Source organism: Daldinia decipiens (genome assembly GCF_022478715.1).
Source record: "Daldinia decipiens strain CBS 113046 unplaced genomic scaffold F4813scaffold_4, whole genome shotgun sequence".
Lineage (NCBI taxonomy): Eukaryota > Fungi > Ascomycota > Sordariomycetes > Xylariales > Hypoxylaceae > Daldinia > Daldinia decipiens.
In genome coordinates, this window is record NW_026054547.1 from 24,255 (window position 1) to 48,545 (window position 24,291).

The window sequence follows — 24,291 nt, forward strand, 5'->3', positions numbered from 1 at the left end:
AACACAGCACGAAGATCCTTCTTCTTAGCCTCTGTCCTTATTTGAGCGGAATACTATGCACATATCCTAACAACGCGGAATAGAGGGTTACGCTGCCATCGACACTAACAAGGGTCAATCTTGGTTCACACCTTAAGGGGGTAAATAGTTCGGCCACTTAGATGCTTCCCAATTCTATGAATGCATTGGTATACCAACGAGTCTATAGGATATCATTCATCCGTCATCAAGTCGTTAACACATGTAGCTAATGTACAACGAAGCCGCCGCAACGGATTCGGCCCCCTTATTCGACACTGAGCCGCTCCACACACAGCTTTCGAAAATGTTCGCTTCCTGGTATAAACCCCGGGCATTACCAGCCAAACTCCGATATGAAGACCAGACAAGAAAATAGCTTATAATTAACCAATGGGGTAGTTAGCCCTACCATGCCGTGTGGCCACCGTCGATGACAAGGTTGTTCCCAGTCATGAAACTGCTAGCATTGCTCAGCAGAAACAAGGCAGCACCTTTGAACTCGGTCGTCTCTGCTAATCGACTCACTATGAAGGTTCACGTTAAATACCACTACGCATTCTGAAGATACAGAGACCACATACTCATGTTCTCTTTCTCCCAGGTTTCGCGGAGGCCTGGGACTTCCTCGAAGTTCTTGAGAACCATCGGCGTTAAGATGTGACCAGGACTAATGCAGTTCACCCGGATACCTCCCGTGCCGTCTTTTCGAATAGGACTAAATTCCATGGCGAGATTACGTGCTAACTGAATAACTGCAGCTTTTGAAGAGTTGTATACCTGTATTTCATGTTAGTTATACGAGAAGGGGATGATATGGGTTTACTTACAGGTGATAGGAGCCCTTTATTAGCGACACTTCCGGACATGCTTGCGATGAAGCACATGCTGCCGTGGATCTTGTACTTGAACATCTGACGGGCTGCGCTCGTAGCTGTCATCATAACACCCGTGTAGTTAATATCCATCATTCAATTTACCTCGTCTCTTGTCCTAGCGATGACATTAGCATGCTTATTCTTTACTTCGTTTGGTCTCAAACACACCATTCAACAGCCGGAGACAGATGCTGAACGCCCGCAGCCGCAATGAGGCCATCTAAACGTTTATGTCTATCCGCAACGGCTGCGATAGTTCGATCAAGCCCCTCAGTATCTTGTACATCTTGCTGCTTGTAGTGAAGAGAGCCACCAAACTTATCAGCTCGCCTTGCCGCTTCGTTCCAGCCCTCATCTGCTTCTGGCTCCCGATCAAAACAGTAAACTGCAGTTTATCATATAAGCATATCAAAGTTACAGAGATATTCTAGACGAAAGCGCAGACATACCGTCCCCTCCTGTCTCAGCCAGCGCCTCTGCCAACGATAGCCCAAGCCCCCTAGCGCCTCCCGTTACGATAAACACTTTGCCGCCGAGGTCAAAATCCGCCAATCGCTTCTGGCCGATATTTTCGCTTGGACTTGGAGCATTTCCAATCGTCGGGTTTTCCCTTGAGTCTGGCGGCTTGGGGACTGTATTGGTTTTACGACTGAATCCGGCCATGATGCTTGAAGTTGGCGCGATCGAAGTTGGTCTCGATGAATGGATCAGTCTAACTTGCGTGGTAGGAACAGTGGCGAGAGTGATTTTCGCAAAGTTGGACGATACGCGGGAGCACCGCCTACTAAGAGCTCTTGCGCAGATAGACATGCTATACGTTTCCTAGGTAGTAAGCGACTTGGCCGAATGTAAATGAGAACGAAGATCAGTTTATTTCCATGAACTACGAGTGTTCGATATAAGTAGTCTTGGTCCTAAGACGTCTAGTAGCCAGATAGAACGGCCCGCATACGGAAACGTGTAGTGATCGTAGCTCTATCTAATGACAACTTTTTAATACGGATGTCATCTGCGTAATGGCGCAGACGCATTTCTCACCAGAACTTCGTCTTGCTAAAACGGACCTAAGTCCCGAGCAAACTCCAAGCGAGACTGATCAGCGGCTCCAACAGATTTCATCTCCATCCTGACTGTGTCTCGCCTAACGAGCTAACCTGTAAGCCGTGTATATCAGCCAATCATCATTCATAGAAGATACCCCCACGGGATTTGCGTCAAGACGAAGACGCAGTTCTGACGTCTGACAAGAGACGAAGCATGGAATTCTGTTCAATTCTTGAAATCCCATCTAACCGGATCCATTTTCATTTATTCCCGTCTCAGGGTCTGTCAGAACCAACGTGTCGGTGCTTAACCGATATACAAGTGCTCAGACACAAAATACTATGGAAGCGAATGTCAATGACGTTAAACTGGGAGGATACCAAATCCCATTCGAACCTTCTCCAGGTTCTATCAGATAGGATCCCTACAGCTGGTAGAGCTTCTTAGCCAATCGAAAGCCATACTGGTTGATATGTACGTAGCAGGGAGTACGCCGACTAGGAAGATCTTCACCTGATCTTAGCGATCCTAGCTGAGTGTTTCTAATGGGTCGAAAAACGTGCGGCATTTTGCCGGAATAAATGCTCCTATTAGACACCGCCAATAATACCAGTTTAGCAGTGTCAACGCAGGTCATCAGCATGGAACGAGTTGAAAGGTACGAGTTACATATAGTTGATTTTGTGGTTGGGTACTTATGATACCTAGTATGGAATTTTAAGGTGAGGATGAAGGAGGATACATAAACCTGTGACTGAGATATGGTATTCACTGCGTATGATTCTATACCTCGCAAGCTCGTAAACGATAAGGGAATTAACTATAGTGATATGTAACGTAATTAAGCCAAGGTAGGGCAACTCTGATATGGTGATCAGTTACTGAATGGTTTTTTACTGTATTATAGTAAATTGTTGTTATTCGTTTTCCTCCCAACGTTGTCACCCACGATAACTTCAAGTCTGTGCTTGGGGTTTGGATTATCACATCCCCACTATTAGGAATATCCACTGACCCGCCTATTAAGGTATCAATGTAAGTGGCTAGACCCAACAATTCTCCGAACTTACCAAAACGTTACATCGTGGGACTCTACACCACTGTTCTACCATCGCGAGTAGAGGAAGCGCACGGCAACAATTCCGGAACAAAAGCTCCGGGGCTTATCAGACTCAAGACTTCCGGGGACGATGAAGTATAGCAATGATGATACGGTCTTATATCGAGCGCACATCCGTTAGCAAGTGCGAGAAAAGGTTGGCATATTACAGGCATAGATATGATCAGAGCGCTTCACGATGATTTAACCTTGGTGTAGATACACGTACACGGTGCTAGGATATATGGGGTTCCTACGCAATCAATACACTGCGCCGGACACCAACACCATTGCCATCAATTTTGATCCATGTGAAATACAGTAATCTCTAAGAGGCGGGGGGTCGTATAGGTCAACCGACTGGCTCCAAGCGCCTAGAAGCATGTCGTCAATAAACCAATCTTCGTATTGATATCACTAGTTTTACCGCCAAACGCCATGCAATGCCCACGTTGTGAATCGACACCGTACCGATAATGCGCTGGTATTGAATTGTCCATTCCTATCCGTGTTACCGCCTGCCGCCTCGTCCGCCGCCCATCATACCACCCATTCCCATACTTTCCATCATCTTCTGCATGTCCATACCGCCGGGTAACCCGCCTCCGCCACCGCCGCCGCCAAACATCTTCGCAAGGCTTGCCATGTCCGGCATGCCACCAGCACCGCCCATACTCTGCAGTCGCTTCTGCATGGCGGCCATCTGCTGTGCCTTGTTTCCTCCTCCCATTGCCTGCTGTGCTCTCTGCATATTTTTCATGCTTCCACCCATCTTCTTAGCCATGCCTGCCATCATCCGCTGCTGGGTGAGCAGGTCCTCGACTTCTCTGACGCTGACGCCGCTACCGCGAGCCACCCTTGTCATACGAGTTGGCTGCTCGATGAACATCTTGCCGTCACAGTCGAGCTCTTTCTCGGTCATACTATCGCATATGTAGATCATGCGTTTTAGCCGAGAGCTAGACTCCTCGTCATCCATACCTGCCATTCCCGGGAGATTAGACATGCCGGGAATCATACCGGCCATCTTGGATAGGGGTCCCATTTTCATGATGTTGCTGAGCTGGTCTCGGAGATCTCTTATCGTGAATATGCCTTCCGTTATGTGCTTGATCGTCTCTTTTTGGTCGAGCTTCAAAGATTGCACGTGCTCCACTAAACCTGCCATGTCTCCCATTCCTAGTAGCTTATTCACAAACTGTTGCGGGGCAAACTTTTCCAAATCTAACATGTGCTCGCCCGTGCCGATGAAGACGATGGGCGTATGCGTTGCCGCAACAGCGGAGATAGCACCACCTCCACTCGCGTGGCCGTCCGTCTTGGTGATTATGATGGCTCCGAAATCTGCTGCGTCCTTGAAAGCCTTTGCCTGCGCTTCGGCTTGCTGACCGATAGAGGCGTCAAGAACCATGATCGTCTCGTCTGGTTTTACAGCTTCTTGAATGTCCACCATCTCCTGAAACAGTGCCGATTCCTGTCGGTGACGTCCGGAAGTATCCACGATGATAACCTCGAATCGTTCTTTCTTGAACTTCTCCACTCCCTCCCTAGCGACCTTTGCCGGGTCCGTCTCGGTTAAGGAACCGTAGTATGGGATCTTCGCCTTGGTCGCGTTCTGCTTCAGCTGGTCGAAAGCACCGGCTCGGAAGGTATCGGCACAGACCAAGCATGCGCGGAAGCCTCTTGCTTGGTAATGTCGCGCGAGTTTCGTACATGTGGTCGTCTTTCCGGCACCCTGTAGACCAACGAACATGATGACATTTGACTTGCCTTTTTTAGGCTTGAAGGGTTCGGCATGAGGATCGACGAGCTTGACCAACTCGTCGAAGACGGCTTTTTGGATTAATCGTTTCTTATTAACGCCGGGCGGGAGGTCCTTGAAATTGACTGTAGTGCTAATCGAGTTTTTTAGCTTGCTAACCAGTCGCACGTTAACGTCGGCTTCGAGTAGGGCGCCAGAGATCTCGTTAAGCATGGCTTTGAAGGCCTGAGATGCATATTAGCGAATTCGCACCATCACATCGCATTGCGGGGTGCGACGCCGCAGTAGAATGGGCAAACCTTTTCGTCGAGGTTAGGTGCGCGGGTAACATCGTGTAGGGCACCGCTAATGCGGCGGCCAAGATCTTGAAGAACCATGATAGGTGTTGGCTATCAAGCCGTGGCGGATGTTGAGGGCTCTTGAGGGCTGTTGAGGGCTCTTGAGGTAGCGAAAGATGAGAATGTCCAAGGGAATGAATGTATGAAATGTACGAAGTATAATGTAGGTACCTATGTATGACTGATTGCACTAAACTCTATTGACCAACTGCACAAGTGGCAGAGTGGCTAACACCGACTGCGGACCCACAGGGCATGATTCTCGGAAAATCGAGATCCTCCGCCCCGCGTTGTGTCCAGGTTAAGGTTATCTTAGTAGAAACTCAAACTATGCTTAGGTACGGCTTAGTGTGGGAGAGATTACGTAATTACTGGCTATACTGAAAATTAGTGGGCCTCGCCCACTAATTATAAACCTTTCCTAATATAACATCTATTCCAACCCTTATATCAGTAGTTATCACGAATCAAACAGATGACAAATATTATAAGGGGTCAAGAACGAGATGATTCACTTAATACCTACACCAACAGCCAACGTGTGCCATAAAAGGTATTGAAGGATTCTAGAATTGTGACTAAACTACAAGCCTCGATACGCAATCGCTACCGGCTTTAAGTCGCTACGTCCGGTAAATCCAACAAGGCCATTTTTAGGCACCTCGAAATACTCCATAGACCCCTTTCTTGTAGAATCTTTGAATCCTCCTCTTTCACTCCAACTCCGTACGTAAGTTAGAAACACCTAAATATGTCTACGAGTGACATATTACATATAAAGGGCCTCTTTCCCCATCGGCAAGTAAGCCTTAACATGGTAGTTTCACTAAACACATTCGACCCCTGAGACCACCTTACAACAAACAGGCAACAATCAAATCATAATATGCCAGTATTCGACGAGACAGCGACCAGCGAACAGGTCGTCGAGGCCTTTGCCTCGCAGATCAAAGGTCGCACGTTCGTTATTACGGGCGCCGGCCATCCTAGTATTGGAAGTCAGATAGCCGTCTCACTTGCGAGAGGTGCCCCCGCGCACATTCTAATCGCCTCGCGCACAGGCAAGAAGGTCGAACCAGTACTGGAGAAGATCGCCGAGATCGATAGTTCTATCAGGACTACCTTTGTTCAAGTTGACTTGACGGATCATGAGTCGGTAAGACGAGCAGCCAAAGAGATACTGGCAGCAACACCCAAGATCAACGCCCTTATCAACAGTGCCGGTGTAATGGCTATCAAAAATTACACCCTAGATAAACAGGGCATCGAATTGCAGCTATCAGCCAACCATGTCGGTCACTTCTTACTAACGAACTTGCTCGCACCCGCACTGATCGCTGCCGGTTCCGAGCCGGATGGAGCACGAGTCGTTAATCTCACTAGCTCCGGCTTTTTTCTTAGCCCCTTCCGCTTCGGCGACTGGAACTACTCGGGTGGTAAAACCTACGATCATTGGACCGGGTACGGCCAAGCGAAGACCGCAAACGTTCTATTTAGCTATGGCCTAAATAAACGACTCGGTAGCCGCGGCGTGACCTCTACGGCTACTCATCCGGGCTACAACCACGACACCGAGTTAGGAAACCACCTTACTCAAGAAGACTACGCGGAGATACCTGGGGTCGTAAGGCGCAATACGGGTAAAGATTGGGAGTGGGAGTCTCCCCGATCAAAGACATATACGCAAATTGCTGCTACATCACTCATCGCAGCTCTAGATCCTGACATTCCCGCCAAGTCGCCGGCTTACTTGATGAATAGCCAGATTCACGAAGCCGCTCCATATGCGACGGACCCCGAGAACGTTGAGAAGCTGTGGAAGCTGAGCGAGGAACTTGTCAAGCAGAAGTTCGAGTATTAATTGCGTAAGGGATGATTTGCTCATAGCACCGCTGAGCGCACGAATAAAAATATCAACTCGATTGAAAAATCTTTAGTTCCTTGTAAAACTTCCCCAGAAATTCCCTTCTGACATCTGGGGTATCCGGGATTCTAGTTTCCGGTTAATTAAATTCCGTGACACTGCATTTAGAGGCTACATATATTATACACCCCTGCCTGGTAAATCTACCATTTACCACGCACGTTTCTCCCAAGGGCCACCGGCTAATTAGGGGCTAGAGTAAGGATTAGATGCTAAAACTTATTATTATGCCCATCGGCTATATTTGTTTAAATTTCGCTATTTAACAGGTTTGCATTGAGTCGAGATCGTGTGACTTGACGACAATGGTAGCCTATGTTGAAGTCTTTTTATAATGAACAAGGGATCTATGCGCAGTATATAGCAAATCAATAACTCCAAAGGCGAATATTCCATGGGTAAATCAGAACCAGAATGTAGCAATTAATTCGCCTCATAATGCCGCATCCTTACACCGAGGACCCTCTTTACCATCCTCACTTCGCTATCTTCTTTGTTTCACCTTTTCCTCGGAGTTACAATAAAGATTGGGCTTAAAAATAAGAATACGACATACATGGAATCATAACTGCTCAACATGTGAAAGTGTTGGCAATACGACCTGCAATGCAGAGAGACAGGAAGCTAAATTATAGCGTACCTATTTTCAAATTCAACGTAGTATATTACTCGGCCATCGAGGAACCCCAAATGCCTACTTGGACTTAGCTCGGCTTGGCTGACTTAGGGGTTAGTCAGTCCTCTGCATCCTAAGCTGTAACTACGAATACTCTAAAAAAACAAGGCCATAGCTGAGAGCTTTTCTTATTATAACTGACCATGTTATCAATGCATGCAACTTCTCGGAACGCAACTTCTCGGAATACTACCTAGCGAGATTCCTTCATACGGACACCGATTTTAATAGAGCATCGAACCACCCCGTAGCTATCGGTCGACTCTCTGCTTGTGATGGATTGGATAGAGGTATTTAGGTAATCAATTCATGCTCTCGGTCATGATCCTAGCTAACATCTAGACAAGTCTTAGCTATAAGCAATCGCCGAGGCAATTGTATTTGAACTGCCCCTCGTTCATAGTAACAGCCAGCATGTTGCTTTATCGGCCAGTTTGATCTCCTTCCGCGTTTAGAGATAGATACGAGAACCAATTGGCTAATAATTGGATTATATTCGATTAAATGAGCTGGGAGCAAATGGTAGCTCTTCCATACATCAGAAAGCTTGACAGCTGCTTTTTACAGCCAAGCCCCGCACCGGAGTTGTATCCATGGCTCGCATATTCGAAGGCAGCCATGTCTTGGCTTCGGCAGACACTGACATGGTTACATGCGATATGAATACGCGCCGCGGAACGAATACTGTGGTTAAGCGCTTCTCGATGTCTAATTGGATAGATGCGAGACGTCCGGCAGTTATGGTCGTTCAGAAGTGCTGCATCCAGCAAGGCGATGTAGCTTTGATGCGTTCTAGGCTAATCGAATCTGGGGTAAATAAAATGTCCAAGAAACTATTAAAGGACAAGATACCATCTACGCTAAAGGTTGTGTGAGTTCGGAGTAGATAAAATCCAAACCGAAGCCCGGATACATCGTTCAACCTCTCTCTTCTATCCAACTCAGCTACGACTGAACCAAAATCGAGTCAAGATGACGACCAGAGTAGGCATACTAACCCATTCCGATGAAGAGAAGGGGCTGAACCGGTCGGATACGACCGTGACGATGCCGCCGGAGCTCTTCGAGAAGGTAAGCTACCTCCTAATACTAAAGTCATCACTTCAACATGCTCATAATTATAGCTTTACCTTACTCCCAAAGTTCCTCAGGTGGGCGACTACAACAAGCGATTCGCCAATCCGACGCCTCTTGGCATTGTCGGGTAAGTCCCACATAGTCCTAGAAATACACACGTCAGAAGATACACTTTGGTAACTAAACAGTTAGATTCGTGATCTCGACCTTTACCTTCTCCATGACGTTGATGGGCTGGGGAGGAGCTCAGGGAACAACGCCTGTGGTGTAAGTGTTTTCTCCCCCTTCCTCCATATTTTACCGGCCCCACAACGCATGCCATCTGTTCAGCGCGGCTAAATCGTTCCACCAATCACCAGGGGAATATTCTTTTTCGTCGGTCCCGTCCTGCTGCTAGTCTCCATGGTCTTCGAATGGATCATGGGGAACTTCTTCCCTATGATGGCCATGGGTCTCTACGCCGTCTTCTGGCTATCGTTCGGTATGCTACAGCTACCCACGTTACAACTGGGACAGCCCTACGCGACAGCTGGTGACCCTAGCGGTCAAATGTCACCAGAGTACAACGCTGTGCTTGGGATATATCTAGTCGTGTGGGGCTTTGCTCTGTTTACTTTCTTCCTTTTCACGCTCAAGGTCAACCTGGTATTTGCCGTCATCTTTGCCTGTGCCACTTCGGCAGTTTGGATCCTGTCTAGCTCGTATTTCAAGCTTGCGGCAGGTAACTACGAGGCAGCAGCAACGTTGCAAAAGGTTCGTTCTTTTTGTGTTCGTAGGACATAGAGATCTCAGCTAATTAACCGCATAGGCTGGTGGAGCGTTACTGTTCGTCGTGGCAACATTAGGTTGGTATATGTGCGTCGTGATCATGGCTGGAGAGATGCGCATCACTTTGAATCTCCCTCTTGGCGATCTTACGCGGTTTTGGCCGCGCACGGATATAGACCTGGCAGAGGCAGCTGCGCATCGCGATTAATGGATACGACGATCGAAAACGGGAATATAGAAGTGCCATATGGCGATTGTTATGCTTAAGTATCGATTATCAGATTCCCTAGGTACCGCATATACATTGAGCTCTCTGAAAGAACTCGGCTTGTTTCGTTACTGTATGAATGACGTTTCCTTGGATAGCTGATCGAGGTGAATAAATGCGAGATGAAGTGTGAAGAACGGTTTAGATATAATGCCGAAAGCAATATTTCTCGCGTTTACTTACCCCTTAGTATGTAGGTTAGTTTCATTTCAAATGAATTCTATAACCCGGCAGAGGAGCTACAATCCTAAATTTTTAGCTCACCTAGTGCTGGAAATACTCTCTGTAGACAGTATCTATATACTCAGCGCGTCCGTATGTTGATCTACTGTTACAGCTCGAGTATTTATCCTTATAGGCAGAGCGCTAACATATCGTCCAGGCCGTTCTCACTCTACTTCCTCGCACCTTCGATATTAGTGTGCTCGCCTTTTTAGTGTTGGAAGAACTATATTATAAATAATTGATTGTTCACGCCTAGACTCATTCGCTTCATGTTAGATACGGAAGCTTGCTCTGTCTCTGTTTCGTTTAATCGAGAGTGTCTCCCAAGATGGTAATATTTTACACAGGGAGGTCAATGTATGCGCATAGTACAATTCTTTCCATATCCAGCCGCTGCCTCTGAAAGTCAAGCGAGAATTTCAAATTGCACGCTTCACAATTTCGGTACCTAAGCCTTCTCAGCCGTACATCCGTTCTAAACACCTTTTCTAACTCGACAGTGACGAACAAGATTCCTGTATACGCTGATAACATACCCTTTTGAAGTTGAAGCCAGACAGAATAGACATATTTTGGTAGCTTCTGAGGAACCGAAAAGCGGGTTGGCATGGATGCTCTGTTTATGACAATCCGCGTAGGATGCCATAACAGTGCCTCTCATTCGAGTGGGATTGATGCCTAGCTAAATCTCGGGGGTTTCGAGCGTGAATTCGCCGTCAGCGAGCATAACGACCCACTCCCCATTCCAATATCGGGAAGTGGTGTTCCGCCTTACAATACCCATAAGAGCAATTAGCGGCACAGGAATCATAACTGTTTCGAAAACACTCTCCACACGCTTTTCAGGCGATCACTTAATGGGGAAAATAACAGTCTTCTTGATGAGGTGGAGGAGTGGTTTGAAGTTTCGTTAGAGGACTAATTTTAAACCTGACAATTTCCACACTAGTTATAGCTATTCTCAAAGTATTGTGCGGAGCTGCTCGGTGATTGGGTTGGAAGGGTAGCCTGAACTGCCGGTCAAGTCATAAGAACTACGATAAAGAGCTGTCTAAGATCTGCTGGGATGCTAATGCAAAGTCTTTAGATGTACGTAGAAATGTAATCCAGGTTCTCAGCTTAACTGTAGGTCCTCAAATGCGGACGGTCTGACGAAGGCGGGCATGCTCGCGGGCAAATACCAGGTAAGCAAGTATGTTTCGTATACAAGCACCACTCGTTCGAACACTGACAAGTGAATGAACTTGGAATCTCTCTAATAGCTCGCAGATACAAATAATCTATAGTGTAGATCTTTTTCAAGTCCAATCATCAAATCCGAGTTTTGCGTATCGATGCATTAGTTCCGTCTCACGTAATTTATAGCGAACTAGTGAACAAGAAGGGTATAGAACATTACATTGCAGAACTATAAGATGACGACAAAGAGGAGCCCATCAGGGGTATAAACGAAATGTGCAGCACCTAGCTGGCCGACGATAGTCACGGCTTCGATCTATTTACTTAAATAACGGTATACAATTCCTGGTGGAAAATCTATTGCACTGCAACAATATCTTCTCTACTTACATATAGAATATTCTACATTTAGCGACGGGCCGTCCTAACGCACAAGAAGATGCGAAACGCGTCTGTGAGATCCTAAAAGGAGGTGGTATAGCAATCTGCCCAGCGGATGTCGGATATGCCGTTATGGCAACCAATGCCAAGTCTCTTGAGAAAGTCTTCTTGACGAAGCAGCGAGGAGCTCACAAGCGGCATGCTGGAACCAGGTCGTACGCTATTCATAAGGAGATACACATCATGGAACCTCTACAGCACGAAATAACCGACCATCTGATACAGGACCTCGATATTTCGGTTGGTGTCATCGCGCGGTACAAGCGCTATCATCCAATGGTCAAGAATATCGATCCTGTCACTATGGAGGCATGTGATGTGAACGTGAGTCTTTCGGTCCTAGTTAACGCCGGTGCATTCCGGGATGCGCTGACAAGTTTGACCTTTGCCGAAAACATCCCACTCTTGGGTAATTCGGCAAATTCGTCGGGCACAGGTATGTTCTTCGATTAAATTTTGATCTGATGATATTAATGGATGATATATAGGGACTAAATACCGTGTGGATGATATTAATAAGGAGCTCATTGAAATCGCGGATATCGTAATCGACTACGGGCTGCTGAAGTGGTGGGTTCATGGTCGAAGTTCTACGCTGCTAGATTTCAGCGGCCCTTCCGTAGAGGTAATCCGGATTGGTGCTTGCTACAACGTAATCAGGGACGTACTTAAGCGTCAATGGAACATTGAGCTTCCAGCAGACCCGGGAATGGAGTCACTGAGGTTTAGACACTTGACGAATCTGGATCCGGTCAAGTCGTTGCAGGACTTAATTACCCCTATTCAAAACCAGTAAATTGACTACAGGCTGAAAGCAGTAGTACTATCGAGCATAGCATAACCTCGTTGCTTTTAATTTTTACTCGTTGCCTTGAGTAGATTTATTTATGACCTCTACTCGAAACGAATATGGTGATAATAAAGGATTGAGAAGAGAAAGAATCCAGTCTCGGCCCGGGGCCTATGGTTAGGTTTGTGGCTAAGTCTATGGCTAAGTGCGGCTTCATAAGGGTTCCGGTGAGTGGGTCCTTGTCCCCGGACCGCATCTCGGTCAATATTAGCATTTGCCGAAACTTAAAATTCGATACTGGCAGACCCATAATTTAGGAGCAACCGGAGATGTGGATCTCACTGCGAGCGGGACGAAGTTGAGTCAAAACGAAGTTGAGTCAAAACGAAGTTGAGTCAAAACGAAGTTGAATCAAATAACTATATCATGAATGAACAGCTTCTACGTGGATTAGAGGTGGCTACCTATATAGCATTTCTAAAAATCATAACGAATGAGAAATCTAATAAATTCGGAGGGGTGCAGGTGAGTTAGCTGTTGAATATCTGAGTTTTGATGTGGGTAAGAATAAGCGAAAGCATGTGAAGGGGTTTACCTATGTAGAAACTTAAGAGGGCTATTCCGCTTAGAGTTCCACTCTACGGCTTCATAGCTACATGGGTGTGAACCGTGGTATGATATTGAGTAATATTTTTACTTGTACCATAATACGTTAAGCTCAACAACCGGCCATGGGGCCCCTAATACCCCACAAGACTATCTCCGGTTTACGTCGAAGTATTTGGATGCGGTGAACGAGAAATACCCACTCGTGTTGATAAGCCTTCCATACTCGATAATCTATTTGACAGCTGCGCTAACTCCACATCGTCTAGACCGCGACCTGAAGCCGATGCATTCCAAAAAAGACATCCGGACGCATGCCAAGGCCGGACTCGCGTTAGGTGTAGCCGGCGTCGGCGCGTAAACCTAATGGTTGCTTTCGGGGTTTCCTAATTTAGCAAACTCGTCCCAACACTATCATGCTGGAGAGCGTAATAAAATATGACGGGTTATAGCTAACACTGGTGTTTGTTCTTTTGTCCTGTGAAATTATCGTTAGACGTCTTCATCATCGACCAAGATGATACGCCAAAAGAGCCAGATTAACGGCAATAAGCTGATCGCTATGATCACGCTCGTCGATGCGCGTAAGGAATTTGCATGTCTAAAATTTGCAGAGCCCGGCTGATATTCGTGACTCCAAAGTCTCAAGCTGTTGGTTCGGCTATGATCAGGTACCTACTAAATGCCAAGGACTTGGTTAAGCAGGGTAGTCCGTTCTGACTTGCTACAGGGCGTTTTTGCTGGTGTTATCGTATCCGATAATTTCAAGGAACAGTTTCCTCAGGTCCTCGACGCCAACATATCAGGCATCACGTCAAGTTGCTTCTTCGTAAGAACTGCCCTGATATTTTCTTGCTTTTGATTCCAGAGCGATTTTTCGTCGCGCGAACAAGACTGAACTCGTACAGATTGGAGCCTTCCTAGGATCGATGGCGGCTTTTATGCTAGGTGATAGACTCGGACGAAGAAGAACCATCGCCTGGGGTTTATTGTGCAACTTCCTGGGAGCGATTCTCCAGTTCACCGCGTGGCATCTACCCCAGATGATAATCGGACGCTTGATAAATGGGTTCGGCATAGGATTAACATCAACTACCACTCCCGTCTACCTATCCGAATGTGCGAAATCACACCAGCGAGGTAAACTAGTCGTCATCGGTACCGCTTCTAATGTAACATCGTTCGCGTTGGCGAACTGGATAGCCTATGCCTTATACTCTCAAAATGGACCATTTCAATGGCGATTTCCTCTCGCTTTTCAAGTCGTTTACTTCTTCATGATAGCACCACTTCTCCTTCTGGTTCCCGAGTCGCCTAGATGGTTGTTACTAGCTGGCAAGGAGGAGAGTGCTCTCAGTGTTCTTAGCCAACTCGCCGGGAAGGATATTCCGACGAACGACGATACCGTCACGGGAGAGTTTCGCTCTATTAAAGTCGCCATAGAGCTTGAGAGAGAAGACCGCGCACCGATCATGGATGTCCTCTGCTTCCGCGACAAGGCACATAACTTCCGTCGCTTGATACTGTCTTGCGGAACCCAGTTTATGCAGCAGTTCAGTGGCATAAACGCGTTAGGTACGGCTCTCCCCGTGCCTAGTTCTTGGATGGCTCTAATATCCCGACAGGATTTTATCTTCCTACGCTGTTGGCGCAGGATGTCGGTTTTAGCCAAGAAATGAGCCGATTGATTGCTGCCGTCAGCGGTACTGTTTACCTGGTTTCGGCATTCGGAAGCGTGATTATCATTGATACTCTTGGTCGACGAAAGTATGCATTTACGCTTAGGTACCTATCCAAGAGTTCGAACCGGACTGTTAACATAAGCTTAGGATGCTACTATGCGGCTCTATCGCTATGGGAATATGCCACCTGATCGCCTCCCTGTGTCTCAGATCGAGCGAGCTCGATATTTCCGGGAAGAAGCTGGTTAGACTATTCCACCCTGGAGTTTGGAGCCGCGCTTACCATAGCTATAGATGGGAAACGTAACCACTGCGATGTTCATTGTTTTTCACGTATTTTTTGGTTTGACATGGGCTTGGTACGTATGAAAACATCTCGCATTATTAATTTCGAACCCCTTTCCAGAATTATCTCGAAACATAGTAGCTAATGTTCAGTAGTAAGTGTGATGGCTCCATCACTTTGACTGGCTCGAACGTGATAACGCTCCTAAAATTGTAGGGTTACAAGCTGACAGGATGCCTGCATAAATTAGGCGTACCGTGGGTATACAGCGCCGAGGTAAATTCACTAGGTTGGCGATCTCGAGGAGCGGGAGCTGCCACAGCCACAAATTGGCTCGGCGGATTCGTGGTGACTCAATTTACCAAAGTAGGCATTGATAACCTAAATTGGGCCTTTTACCTAAGTAAGTACTTCGTTTGTCGGGCCTTGATGTGGTAACCTGAGGGTTATGCTGACTACCTAAAGTTTTTGCCGTGTTCTGCTTTTCGTATTTCCCAATAGTGCTCTTGTTTTATCCCGAAACCTCAAATCGGACGCTTGAAGATATGGACTATATGTTTATACAGAATCCATCTATATTCGTATTGGGGAGACAGGAAATGACCCAGCGGAGACGGCCGGCAAGCTTCGCGACGGCAGAGGCCGACCGCATTTCAAGGGGATGAAGCAGAAAATTATGGAATGTTCTTAGAACTGGCAGATGGTGATACCCAATAATTCAAAGGTTAGACCGGATAGAATCAAATCGAAATATGAACGGTAACCTGAAAGTTGAGACTTATTTTTGCTCCCAGTATGTGCCGAAACCTCATACTCCTAGTATAGTTCATCCCCTAGTTATGAGAAGTTTCTAGAATAATGTAGGCATCGGGTATAGGTGAATTGTTCCTAAAGAACAGTGTTGGGTGTTATATTACCCTCCGCTCAATCTCTTCCGAAAAAGAGCCGACTTGAAGTTCGGCTATGGCTAGGAACCAATCGCAATCATTCTGTATGAGTCGTTGTCTCCTAAGATGCATGTGCGTCTATCATCCCGGTAACCTCGTGGCATTTAGCCGAAATGTAAAGGAGGGATCACGATGTCAGTGATACTGGTTACTGAAATCTCGACTGCAATATATAAACCCGGCGACGACATTGACAACTGTCATGAAGTCTAATGGCGTTTATCACCGTGTTGAAGTCGAATTTGCAGTTATAAACTACGAGAGTTATCCAACTATCCCAATTTCTCTTACAACATCACCTTAGATACCAACAGAAGCCCTAGACATGCAAGCTGCGGCCTACTTGCGATTATTGGCTATTTTAGCCATCTCTGGGTTTGCCGATGCGCGACCTATGAAACACTACGAAGGGTTAGCAGAGACATACATACAAGCTTTCGGGTCGAATATGATAGCCAATGAAACTGATTCGGCGGCTACATCTTCGTCCGTGACGTCTACCTTGAACGCGAGTCAGACCAAATCGGCATGTAAGCCGTTCAAGACGCCAGCAGTGCCTCCTCACTGCCTCATGATGGCTGGCGAGCTCGTATGTCACGGCCAGTCGCTGTACTGCAGATACCCTACGGATTGGGGTGTTGGTTACGATTCAGTTGGCGAGTGCTGGACTTGTTAAATCGCTAGTTTAGGAGGACTGAAGGAACATGGATCTATGGAGTTATATGGAGTTATATGGAGTTGTATTGAGGTTGGATCTGCTAAGGATCTCGTTTCGGCCGATGGCGTCAAATAGGAATACCCAAACCCGAGTGCGATAGGAGATCGAGCAATCGGTAAATACGGCGAATTGGAGTTGGCGGAAATTGTTGATATTAGAAAATTGTTAATCAATACATACACTTGTTCAATTGAAAGGGTAAAGTAAAATTGCATAGGTAGTGTAATCAGGGGATAAATTTACCTTCAACGTCCTTTGTTCTAATCCCGATGTTTCATAGTTCCCTTTAAATGTGGGATTAGCTCCAGCATCATTGCTAATCCAGATGAATGAAGTCAATCACCTTCTAAATCCTGGTCCCCGGCTGTTCCCAAACTCGAAGCGCTCGGAAGAGGCACAGTGGGGTGGATCGTGTACCTTGATGGCCCTTGCAAACACAACTAAGTGCGGTAACACCACCCTTCATCCACCCGGATCGTTGGTATAAGATCTGTAGAGTACCAAGGATTAGAACGTGGGGAAGCTAAAACCAACATAATAGGTGAGCCGCTTATAGCTTACCTTGACGTCCAGAAAGACCGTTGGACTCGGGGTCTAACATACTTCTGTGTGGTAGGTACCTAGTTATGGGATAGTATCTATAGGATAGTATCTATGAGATATCCTGGGTAAATTAATTCCCTAGCCGGTACAAGTTAAGGATGCGATATCTAGAGCCGAATAGAAAATGATATCTGGCTCTATTAACACTAACCGGTGTCTAAGGTGACATATGCACATGTAGTAGGTATTTTGAGGGAAGATCTTAGGTGCGGGATTGAATAGGTACCTAGCTAGGTATATGTGGGAAAGGTTATGTGATAACCTCCGCTACGACCAATATTGGCACATGTCCCACACATCCAGATATTCCACAGCCACCGCCACCAAGACTACATATCCTTTAAGAGCGGTAAGTATACTATGCGCGGTCTTTAAATACACATCCTTTAAGAACGATAAGTAGACCATGCGCTGTACATGCGATCTTCCTGCCCTGGGGTGAACTCCTCGTAGCAAATACTGTATTCAAAAGTCAGCAGATATAACTCAAAGATGGCAGGTAGACTGAACTCGTCACTGTAATCAAGGTAGTTGTGTATAGGGTCAACACCGCCGCCAGGGCAGCTGTCGCGCCCTATTGGACACCCGCTCGAACCAGAAGCTTGGGCAGGAGTATCTGCGATCGAGTCACCTGGATCCGTACACGCCCCTTGAAACGTATGATAGAGATTCATCCAGTGCCCGACCTCATGTATAGCGGTGCCTCCGAGATCATACGGAGCTGCGTTACCCCCAGGAACGGAATGCGCTAGGATGGTGCAGCCATCTTGATAGAACCCAGTCGATCCATCAGCAACGTTGTCTGGGAAGTAGCAGTACCTAGCAAGAATATCAATGGCTTCTCTCATATAAAATTATAAGGAATAACTAGGGGCTTACCCAAGCAATCCACCGCCGAGATCGCCGAGGAAATAAAGATTAAGGTCCGAGTAGGTGCCTTTGCGAAGCGCCCTCTTCATTGCAAGTTCGTTGCCGTCCGCGGCCCAGCTGCGGTTGATCGTCCAGTCCGTGCTAACCAGGTTGAAAGTAATGCCATGTACACCGTAGGCCGCGTTCATAACATCGAGCTGATCGTCAATCATTTTTTGCTATATACGACTTAGTACGTGAAGCGTCTGGGACGATGCTCTACTACTCACGGTAAGGTAACCGTCATCGAGCGATGTTGATGCCGCTACAACGTGGAAGTAGGTGTTCACGCTGAATGATCTAAGGGCCCGGAATTCGCCCTTGGCGCGCATTTCCCGCTCTTTTGCGAGCATAACTTGCGAGGCAGCTATTTGGGCTTCGGTAGGCTCAGGGGTACCGCAAAGCCTCGTAGAGTTTCCATCTGCTCGCGGGACCACATAATGGGCAGCAGCTGTGTAAGCCAGCAGGGCTGCGGCAGTGACGGACTTAAACAGCATTATACCGAGGAATAGAGACTAGGGTTGTTACGAATGAATGAAAGATATCTGGTTGGTATAGGACTATCGAGAAAGCTCCCAGAGACATCTTATACTAAGTCAGACATATACACCCCCAAACTCTTCATATCCACCTCGGTCTCGCGCGAAGCCGCTGAGAACTCTGTTACCTGCCTATTTTGCTCCATCACGTATCTACTGCGTTTTTTCTTGCGCAGAGATTTCTGCAGTACGAAATCGTTGGTTCGTTACGTGACTCCTAGTTAACCAATCAACCACCACCCTTTAGCATCTGAAAGCAGAATTAGTCGAAGTCTACTTTGCGGTGTAGGTCACCACTAGTAGCTTTCAGCGTGATACTGGACCATCTATAAGGAGAAGCTGGATGAATCCTTGTCTTATCAAAATTCCTGCCCTATCAGCTCAAGTACCGAAAGTAGTACGTATGGGGTTGGGTGTGGCAAGCTCGTAGCTATAAAAGAAAATCGGCCAGGACAGACCACGGCCTCTTGGCGGAGGCGACTCTGATCAGAAGCGAGCGCAGTAAGCTACCAAAGGTCAATTCGCGATAGGCAGTATTCGTAACCCACTCACGCCGCCCAGCAAGCGGAAAAGCTATAGCTTCCCTTCCTGTCACTTACCGGCTTGCGGCCGTCCAATCGGCGTCGGGATCTATATTGATGCACGTCACGCATCTCGCCGTAGAAGATAAGATCAATAGCCCAGCTAACGCAAATCTGACCGCTTGCCTGTTACGGTTGTTACGTAGAACCATCACCCTGGTTGCAGGACCATGTGATTTATTATTAATATAAATACCAAGAATATGTAAATTAATTGTCAGATGCGTCTTGGCTATCCTGCCAAAGATAAGGTATTAGGACCAGCTTTGTGAAATGACCATAGACCAAAGCTGCTGTGGTATTCTTCAGGATACCTTACATGCCAAGCTGCCAAGCTGCCAAGATTTGCAACGTTGAAGCTTGTCAGGCGCATTATCATGAATGGCTCCAAGTACTGTTACATATCATATCAGATTCCATTTTATATGGGCAGGACTTTATTAATACTCACTACTCAGCTCACTGCCCCTGAAATTGGCTGACTAGAGTTCAACGATAAAAGCTGCGGATAAGCAAGATGCTATGTATACACTTATGATAGTCTCCGCGTTTGAATACTTCTTGATCAAGTTTACTTCTTTTCTGCTTTCATAAGTAGCTAAAGCAAGAGGTCTTAATATCTCTACGAGTAAAGTCAGCGAGTTCCACAAGTCAGGTCAGGTCAGATAATCGTATATACTTGGCTCGATACAAGTCAGGTCAGATATATTAAGACTTGAGATTTACCTAGCCGTCCATATCGTTGACTTGACTTATATGCCCTTATAAAGCCACACATAGCCACACATCAGCCACACTATATATTCCCCCTAAACCCTGGTACCAACAACCAATAACATTGCCTCAAACGGATGCTAATAAAATACCAAATAAAAAGATTTGACGCTTAATTCGAATAGAGAATCATTCCAGCCAATGGTTGGACGTAGCCGGGCTCGGGAAGTAAAATATGTTCCGACAAGCTCCACTCGCCCCGGAGTACGGCAATCCAGGCCGTTTGTATTCTAGTAGTACTCCGTGACTTGAGGGCCTCCGCATAGAAGAAATCTCGACCTGGCCTGAGTAGATCGTATTTCGTATTTTGTGTGATAATAAAAATTGAATATATGATTAGTGCATCTTTTGTGGCTAGAGCTGACATCTCTGAGCTATGGCTTTATAAAGGCTCCCAGGCCAGGTCGTGAATATGGCCAAGGTAGGCATCAAAAGTCAACATACCTGACCTGACCTCCAGGCGGTCAAATCTGTATGGTCATTTGGCCTGACTTGACTTATCGAACTCGCTAACATTGGCTAACATCAACTCTGATATTAACAGCCTAACATTCACCAAGGAGCATTGTGAACGATTTCTGAAATCACAAATTAAGATTCCTCCTATGTTAAATGCCAATTAGCAACTAATCCTCATTTAACAAACATGAATTAAAAGATACGGTTTAATTTGATCTTTGAAATAGAGGTACTAGATGACTAATTCATATTATTGCAATAGTTTTCTAGAATAATTAGGCGTACCGACGATTTATTGACCGAAGTTGATGTCAAGGAACAAGTGAAGCTAGTACGACTTAGGTATAGATCTACGTAAAATAGAATGTATATAAGGGGCGCTGCGTACCCTCGAAAGAGGATAGATTCATACTACTATACGGCTAGTTTACTGCTGCTTCGCTGCTGCTTCTAACATTCACACCGCGTATAACGTCCATTAATGGGTATTTCTGACTGTCAACCAGTAGAAAATATAAGAATTAGCTACCTAATTGATTACGGAAACAGCCACTTACTGGTCATCCGTGAAGCTCAGACGATACCATCGTTAGTTGGATACATTAGATACAAATTGTCAGGGGACAAGTGAGACTAGTATGAATTAGGCATAGATCTACACAGAGCACATATATAAAGGGGCGCGAAGCGCCCTCGAAAGAGGATAGAAGGTCAAGCGTTAATAGATTTATACTACTATACGGCTACTATACAGCAGCTTCGCTGCTGCTTTTAACATTCACTCTACGTATAACATCTATTAAGGGGTATCTCTGACATAAATAGTCATTTCCTGACTAGACCCTCGTGTTCTTCACTTGTAGTTATAACTATCTGCTACCCTTTTCCACCTTACATTAACCACCTACTTTTACCAGAATTAACGACAAGGCATAACCGCCAAAAGCCTTGATTTACACCGAAAACCACTAACTAGTTCATTCGCAGTGAGTTCCTTCTCTTCCGTAGGAGCGATTATACTTAGCTGGATAGTATTGGCCGTAATGTCAGCCTTGTTATATCGTGTGATCCCACCAAGTCAATTCTTCAGCCTTGATTTGTAATGCATGGTATGATAATGGTAATGTATAATCCTCAACCAAAAACAGAATAGAAAGACGAGGCTTTAATTCGTCCAGACCTGTCAGGCTGTCGCATCCGATATATGTTGATTGGACATCTCAACACCCAGTTTATAAAGCAGTCTATAACGGTCAACACATGCTTCAAGATATCCAGGCAGTAGCTCATTGCGCAACGGTGTAGGAACCTAGTCTATGAAGTTCTTGGTCACACTGCGATCCTGATACATAGCCCTTCAAATCGTTAGGAGAACCATAAGTGTGCCAGATATTATTAGAATTCGGCCCACCCCAAAATATAAGAATGAGCTACCCGGATTCATCATCGCATATAATAACCCCTAGATCATATTCAGATTATACCATGCACACACCTCTTTATTCTAGGGCCATAACCACATATATTCTTCTAGCCGTTACGCCACCGTCCTAACACATTTGTCTTGCATCGGATATGATTCTCGTACGAGTCTCTCGTTCGATATGTTTGGCAGATTATTCGGCGATGTTGATCGACTAGAGATGTCGTGAACTTGGTCATAGGTAACGTGGAATGTTTGCTGTACATGAATCGAAGCTTGATGCGACCTGCCTGCCCATGATGTCCTGGTCGTCTGAGTAGATTGCGAGCTGAACATGCTTTTGGTAGACAAGATGACTGGTTCCCAAATCCATTTCCTGAAGAGGAACTGGATAGTCGGTAAACATGCTGCTAAAACTCCTATGCCGCATTCGATCATTCCCCAGTATAAACAGGCCGTTGTTCCAACTACGGGGAAATTAGCTTCCATTTTGAAAGAGGAAGGGCTACCAGTACCTACGAATACTATCATTTGTGATATTAATGCTTCCTAGATAGCTTCCAGCCATGAGTACAAATCGTATTATTGAAGCGATAAGAGTCCTTGAACACATTAGCACAATCGCGGTTCATTATTGGTAGCACCTTACCCGCTTCCGAGAAGAAACAATGAACAGACTCCCAATTTCTTCCTAGGGGATAATTGCAATCGTAGCACCTAGATCTATATTAGTTCAGTGCCCAGCAGACCAAACGGAGATACCCACCAGTGGAATCGGAATACCGATTATGAATACGTCAGCGATGAAGTCGGTAATACATAGAGCAAGAATGAGCTTCATATAACTGGAGCAATGCGCCTGGAATTCCACATTCGAGTTCCAGATAGCCCAGAAATTGCGACCGCATTCAAAGAACACCCCGAAGAAAAAGGCGACGGCCCATACCACTGTAAAGACGATGAACGCCTTGAGAAATTTGTTGATGGGGCTACGCTCCTGGATCGCAAAGACACGCATATAGAAAAATAGAAAGCTCGCCTTCATACATCCTGTTGCTATGGGGAGCATGAGAAAGAAAATCCACTCGAGCTGTTCTACGTTGTTAGGCCCTATTGACTTCGCATGCCTCGGCATCACTTACTTGTGACTTGAGACTCAGCTGCGGAGTAACAAGTTCGACAGGATTTCCTTGAAAGCCGTCCGGTATTATAGTTCGATACCCTAGTGCCTTCTGCGAAACACCGTAGAGTTGGCAAATACCAATCCCCACGGTAATAAGCTATGTGTAGAGCGTTAGCATGGGCAGCGAACCGGGGCCATTTTTGGGTTATAATACTGTAGCAGGCACCATGAGCCAGTCATCAGCCCTGACTGGCTGTTTCTGGACTTTGCGGGCCCAAAATCGTAGCCCAACGACGAGAATATCGATTACGGAAAGGGCTATAGCTGCTGCGATGACATGGCCAGGGCGCATGTAGTAGAATGGCTCCTCTTCTGCCATATTTCAAATATAATTTGAATTTATATTAACGATAGATCGCTGGAAACCCGATACACTGAAGCTGGCGGGGAATTATCAAGGTGCAGATAAAAACGGATCCATATAACTATGAAAGAAATAGAGCCAGCCTCGTTGGCAAGAAGCACACACATCTTGAATGATGAGAGAGTAGATTTGAAAGAGCGGGCAGACTTGTAAGTCTCTCTTGAACTTCATGACATTTTACCTACGCCGTACACCTACTAGACATATGATTTGCTCGTAAAAAGGTGGCTTGCATATACTCCTACCCTACGGAGAAATGCCAACCATAAGCGACATCACACATGCTGGAAGGGGAGATAATCTCCAATGCAACCTAACTAACCCCCCCAAACAGAAATGTGGCAATATGCTGTCATACATTTCACAAGCAGAATAAGCTGGCTCGTTTCTAGTTGATGTCAACGCGTCTCTTCTATCTAAATCAAATACTAGTTATTAATCGCTCTTTTAATTATTCAATTTGCACTATGATGTAGAGTTGTCAACTTTGTAGCCAATTTCGGCATCACCGACCCTCTTTAAGCCATAGATACCAGCCGGTCATTTTGGAACCGGGCTGCTTACTCGAATCTACAGCATCTACAGAAGAGGGAGTACTGACAACTCGGAGGATGTGTACTTATGCAAGTTGCACTGCATCTACGGCGTACTCCACGAGATCGCATCCCATCATTGGATACTCACCATTTGGGGGCGTCGAGCCTACAATCCATCGGTAATAACTCCGAAT

The 24,291-nt window shown here is 46.1% G+C and overlaps 8 protein-coding genes across 8 annotated transcripts; 4 read left to right on the top strand and 4 right to left on the bottom strand.

Moving 5' to 3' along the window:
* Positions 1–151: 151 nt before the first annotated feature.
* Positions 152–1,930, bottom strand: F4813DRAFT_399182 (NAD(P)-binding protein). The gene is made up of 5 exons (XM_049248143.1): positions 1,346–1,930; positions 1,065–1,281; positions 849–945; positions 603–798; positions 152–545 (listed from the first exon to the last, which is right to left on the bottom strand). Exons 1-5 carry the CDS (start codon positions 1,704–1,706, stop codon positions 427–429), a joined length of 990 nt encoding a protein of 329 aa, XP_049103072.1. The 5' UTR covers positions 1,707–1,930; the 3' UTR covers positions 152–426.
* A 1,144-nt stretch (positions 1,931–3,074) lies between these two features.
* On the bottom strand, positions 3,075–5,368 carry F4813DRAFT_346456 (signal recognition particle protein). The gene is made up of 2 exons (XM_049241847.1): positions 5,101–5,368; positions 3,075–5,026 (listed from the first exon to the last, which is right to left on the bottom strand). The coding sequence occupies exons 1-2, from the start codon at positions 5,176–5,178 to the stop codon at positions 3,551–3,553; spliced, it is 1,554 nt and encodes a 517-aa protein (XP_049103073.1). The 5' UTR covers positions 5,179–5,368; the 3' UTR covers positions 3,075–3,550.
* A 214-nt stretch (positions 5,369–5,582) lies between these two features.
* F4813DRAFT_346458 (NAD(P)-binding protein) lies at positions 5,583–7,295 on the top strand. The gene has a single exon (XM_049241848.1). It carries the CDS (start codon positions 6,026–6,028, stop codon positions 6,998–7,000), a length of 975 nt encoding a protein of 324 aa, XP_049103074.1. The 5' UTR covers positions 5,583–6,025; the 3' UTR covers positions 7,001–7,295.
* A 1,262-nt stretch (positions 7,296–8,557) lies between these two features.
* On the top strand, positions 8,558–9,897 carry F4813DRAFT_218079 (GPR1/FUN34/yaaH family-domain-containing protein). The gene is made up of 5 exons (XM_049239760.1): positions 8,558–8,810; positions 8,864–8,943; positions 9,009–9,083; positions 9,176–9,569; positions 9,625–9,897. Exons 1-5 carry the CDS (start codon positions 8,712–8,714, stop codon positions 9,790–9,792), a joined length of 816 nt encoding a protein of 271 aa, XP_049103075.1. The 5' UTR covers positions 8,558–8,711; the 3' UTR covers positions 9,793–9,897.
* Positions 9,898–11,769: 1,872 nt separating this feature from the next.
* Positions 11,770–12,583, top strand: F4813DRAFT_399185 (uncharacterized protein; the record flags this gene model as incomplete). Its single annotated transcript, XM_049248144.1, has 2 exons — positions 11,770–12,133; positions 12,186–12,583. 2 exons carry the CDS (start codon positions 11,770–11,772, stop codon positions 12,491–12,493), a joined length of 672 nt encoding a protein of 223 aa, XP_049103076.1. The 3' UTR covers positions 12,494–12,583.
* A 587-nt stretch (positions 12,584–13,170) lies between these two features.
* Positions 13,171–15,917, top strand: F4813DRAFT_218146 (general substrate transporter). The gene is made up of 9 exons (XM_049239761.1): positions 13,171–13,677; positions 13,736–13,764; positions 13,824–13,922; positions 14,002–14,668; positions 14,719–14,860; positions 14,923–15,019; positions 15,070–15,134; positions 15,312–15,464; positions 15,527–15,917. The coding sequence occupies exons 1-8, from the start codon at positions 13,611–13,613 to the stop codon at positions 15,436–15,438; spliced, it is 1,293 nt and encodes a 430-aa protein (XP_049103077.1). The 5' UTR covers positions 13,171–13,610; the 3' UTR covers positions 15,439–15,464; positions 15,527–15,917.
* A 1,372-nt stretch (positions 15,918–17,289) lies between these two features.
* F4813DRAFT_399187 (Metalloprotease) lies at positions 17,290–18,735 on the bottom strand (the record flags this gene model as incomplete). Its single annotated transcript, XM_049248145.1, has 3 exons — positions 17,290–18,148; positions 18,209–18,417; positions 18,469–18,735. 3 exons carry the CDS (start codon positions 18,733–18,735, stop codon positions 17,716–17,718), a joined length of 909 nt encoding a protein of 302 aa, XP_049103078.1. The 3' UTR covers positions 17,290–17,715.
* Positions 18,736–22,004: 3,269 nt separating this feature from the next.
* On the bottom strand, positions 22,005–23,747 carry F4813DRAFT_218209 (uncharacterized protein). Its single transcript, XM_049239764.1, has 6 exons — positions 23,352–23,747; positions 23,157–23,294; positions 22,781–23,104; positions 22,664–22,731; positions 22,534–22,616; positions 22,005–22,481 (listed from the first exon to the last, which is right to left on the bottom strand). The coding sequence occupies exons 1-6, from the start codon at positions 23,514–23,516 to the stop codon at positions 22,129–22,131; spliced, it is 1,131 nt and encodes a 376-aa protein (XP_049103079.1). The 5' UTR covers positions 23,517–23,747; the 3' UTR covers positions 22,005–22,128.
* Between the last annotated feature and the right edge of the window lie 544 nt (positions 23,748–24,291).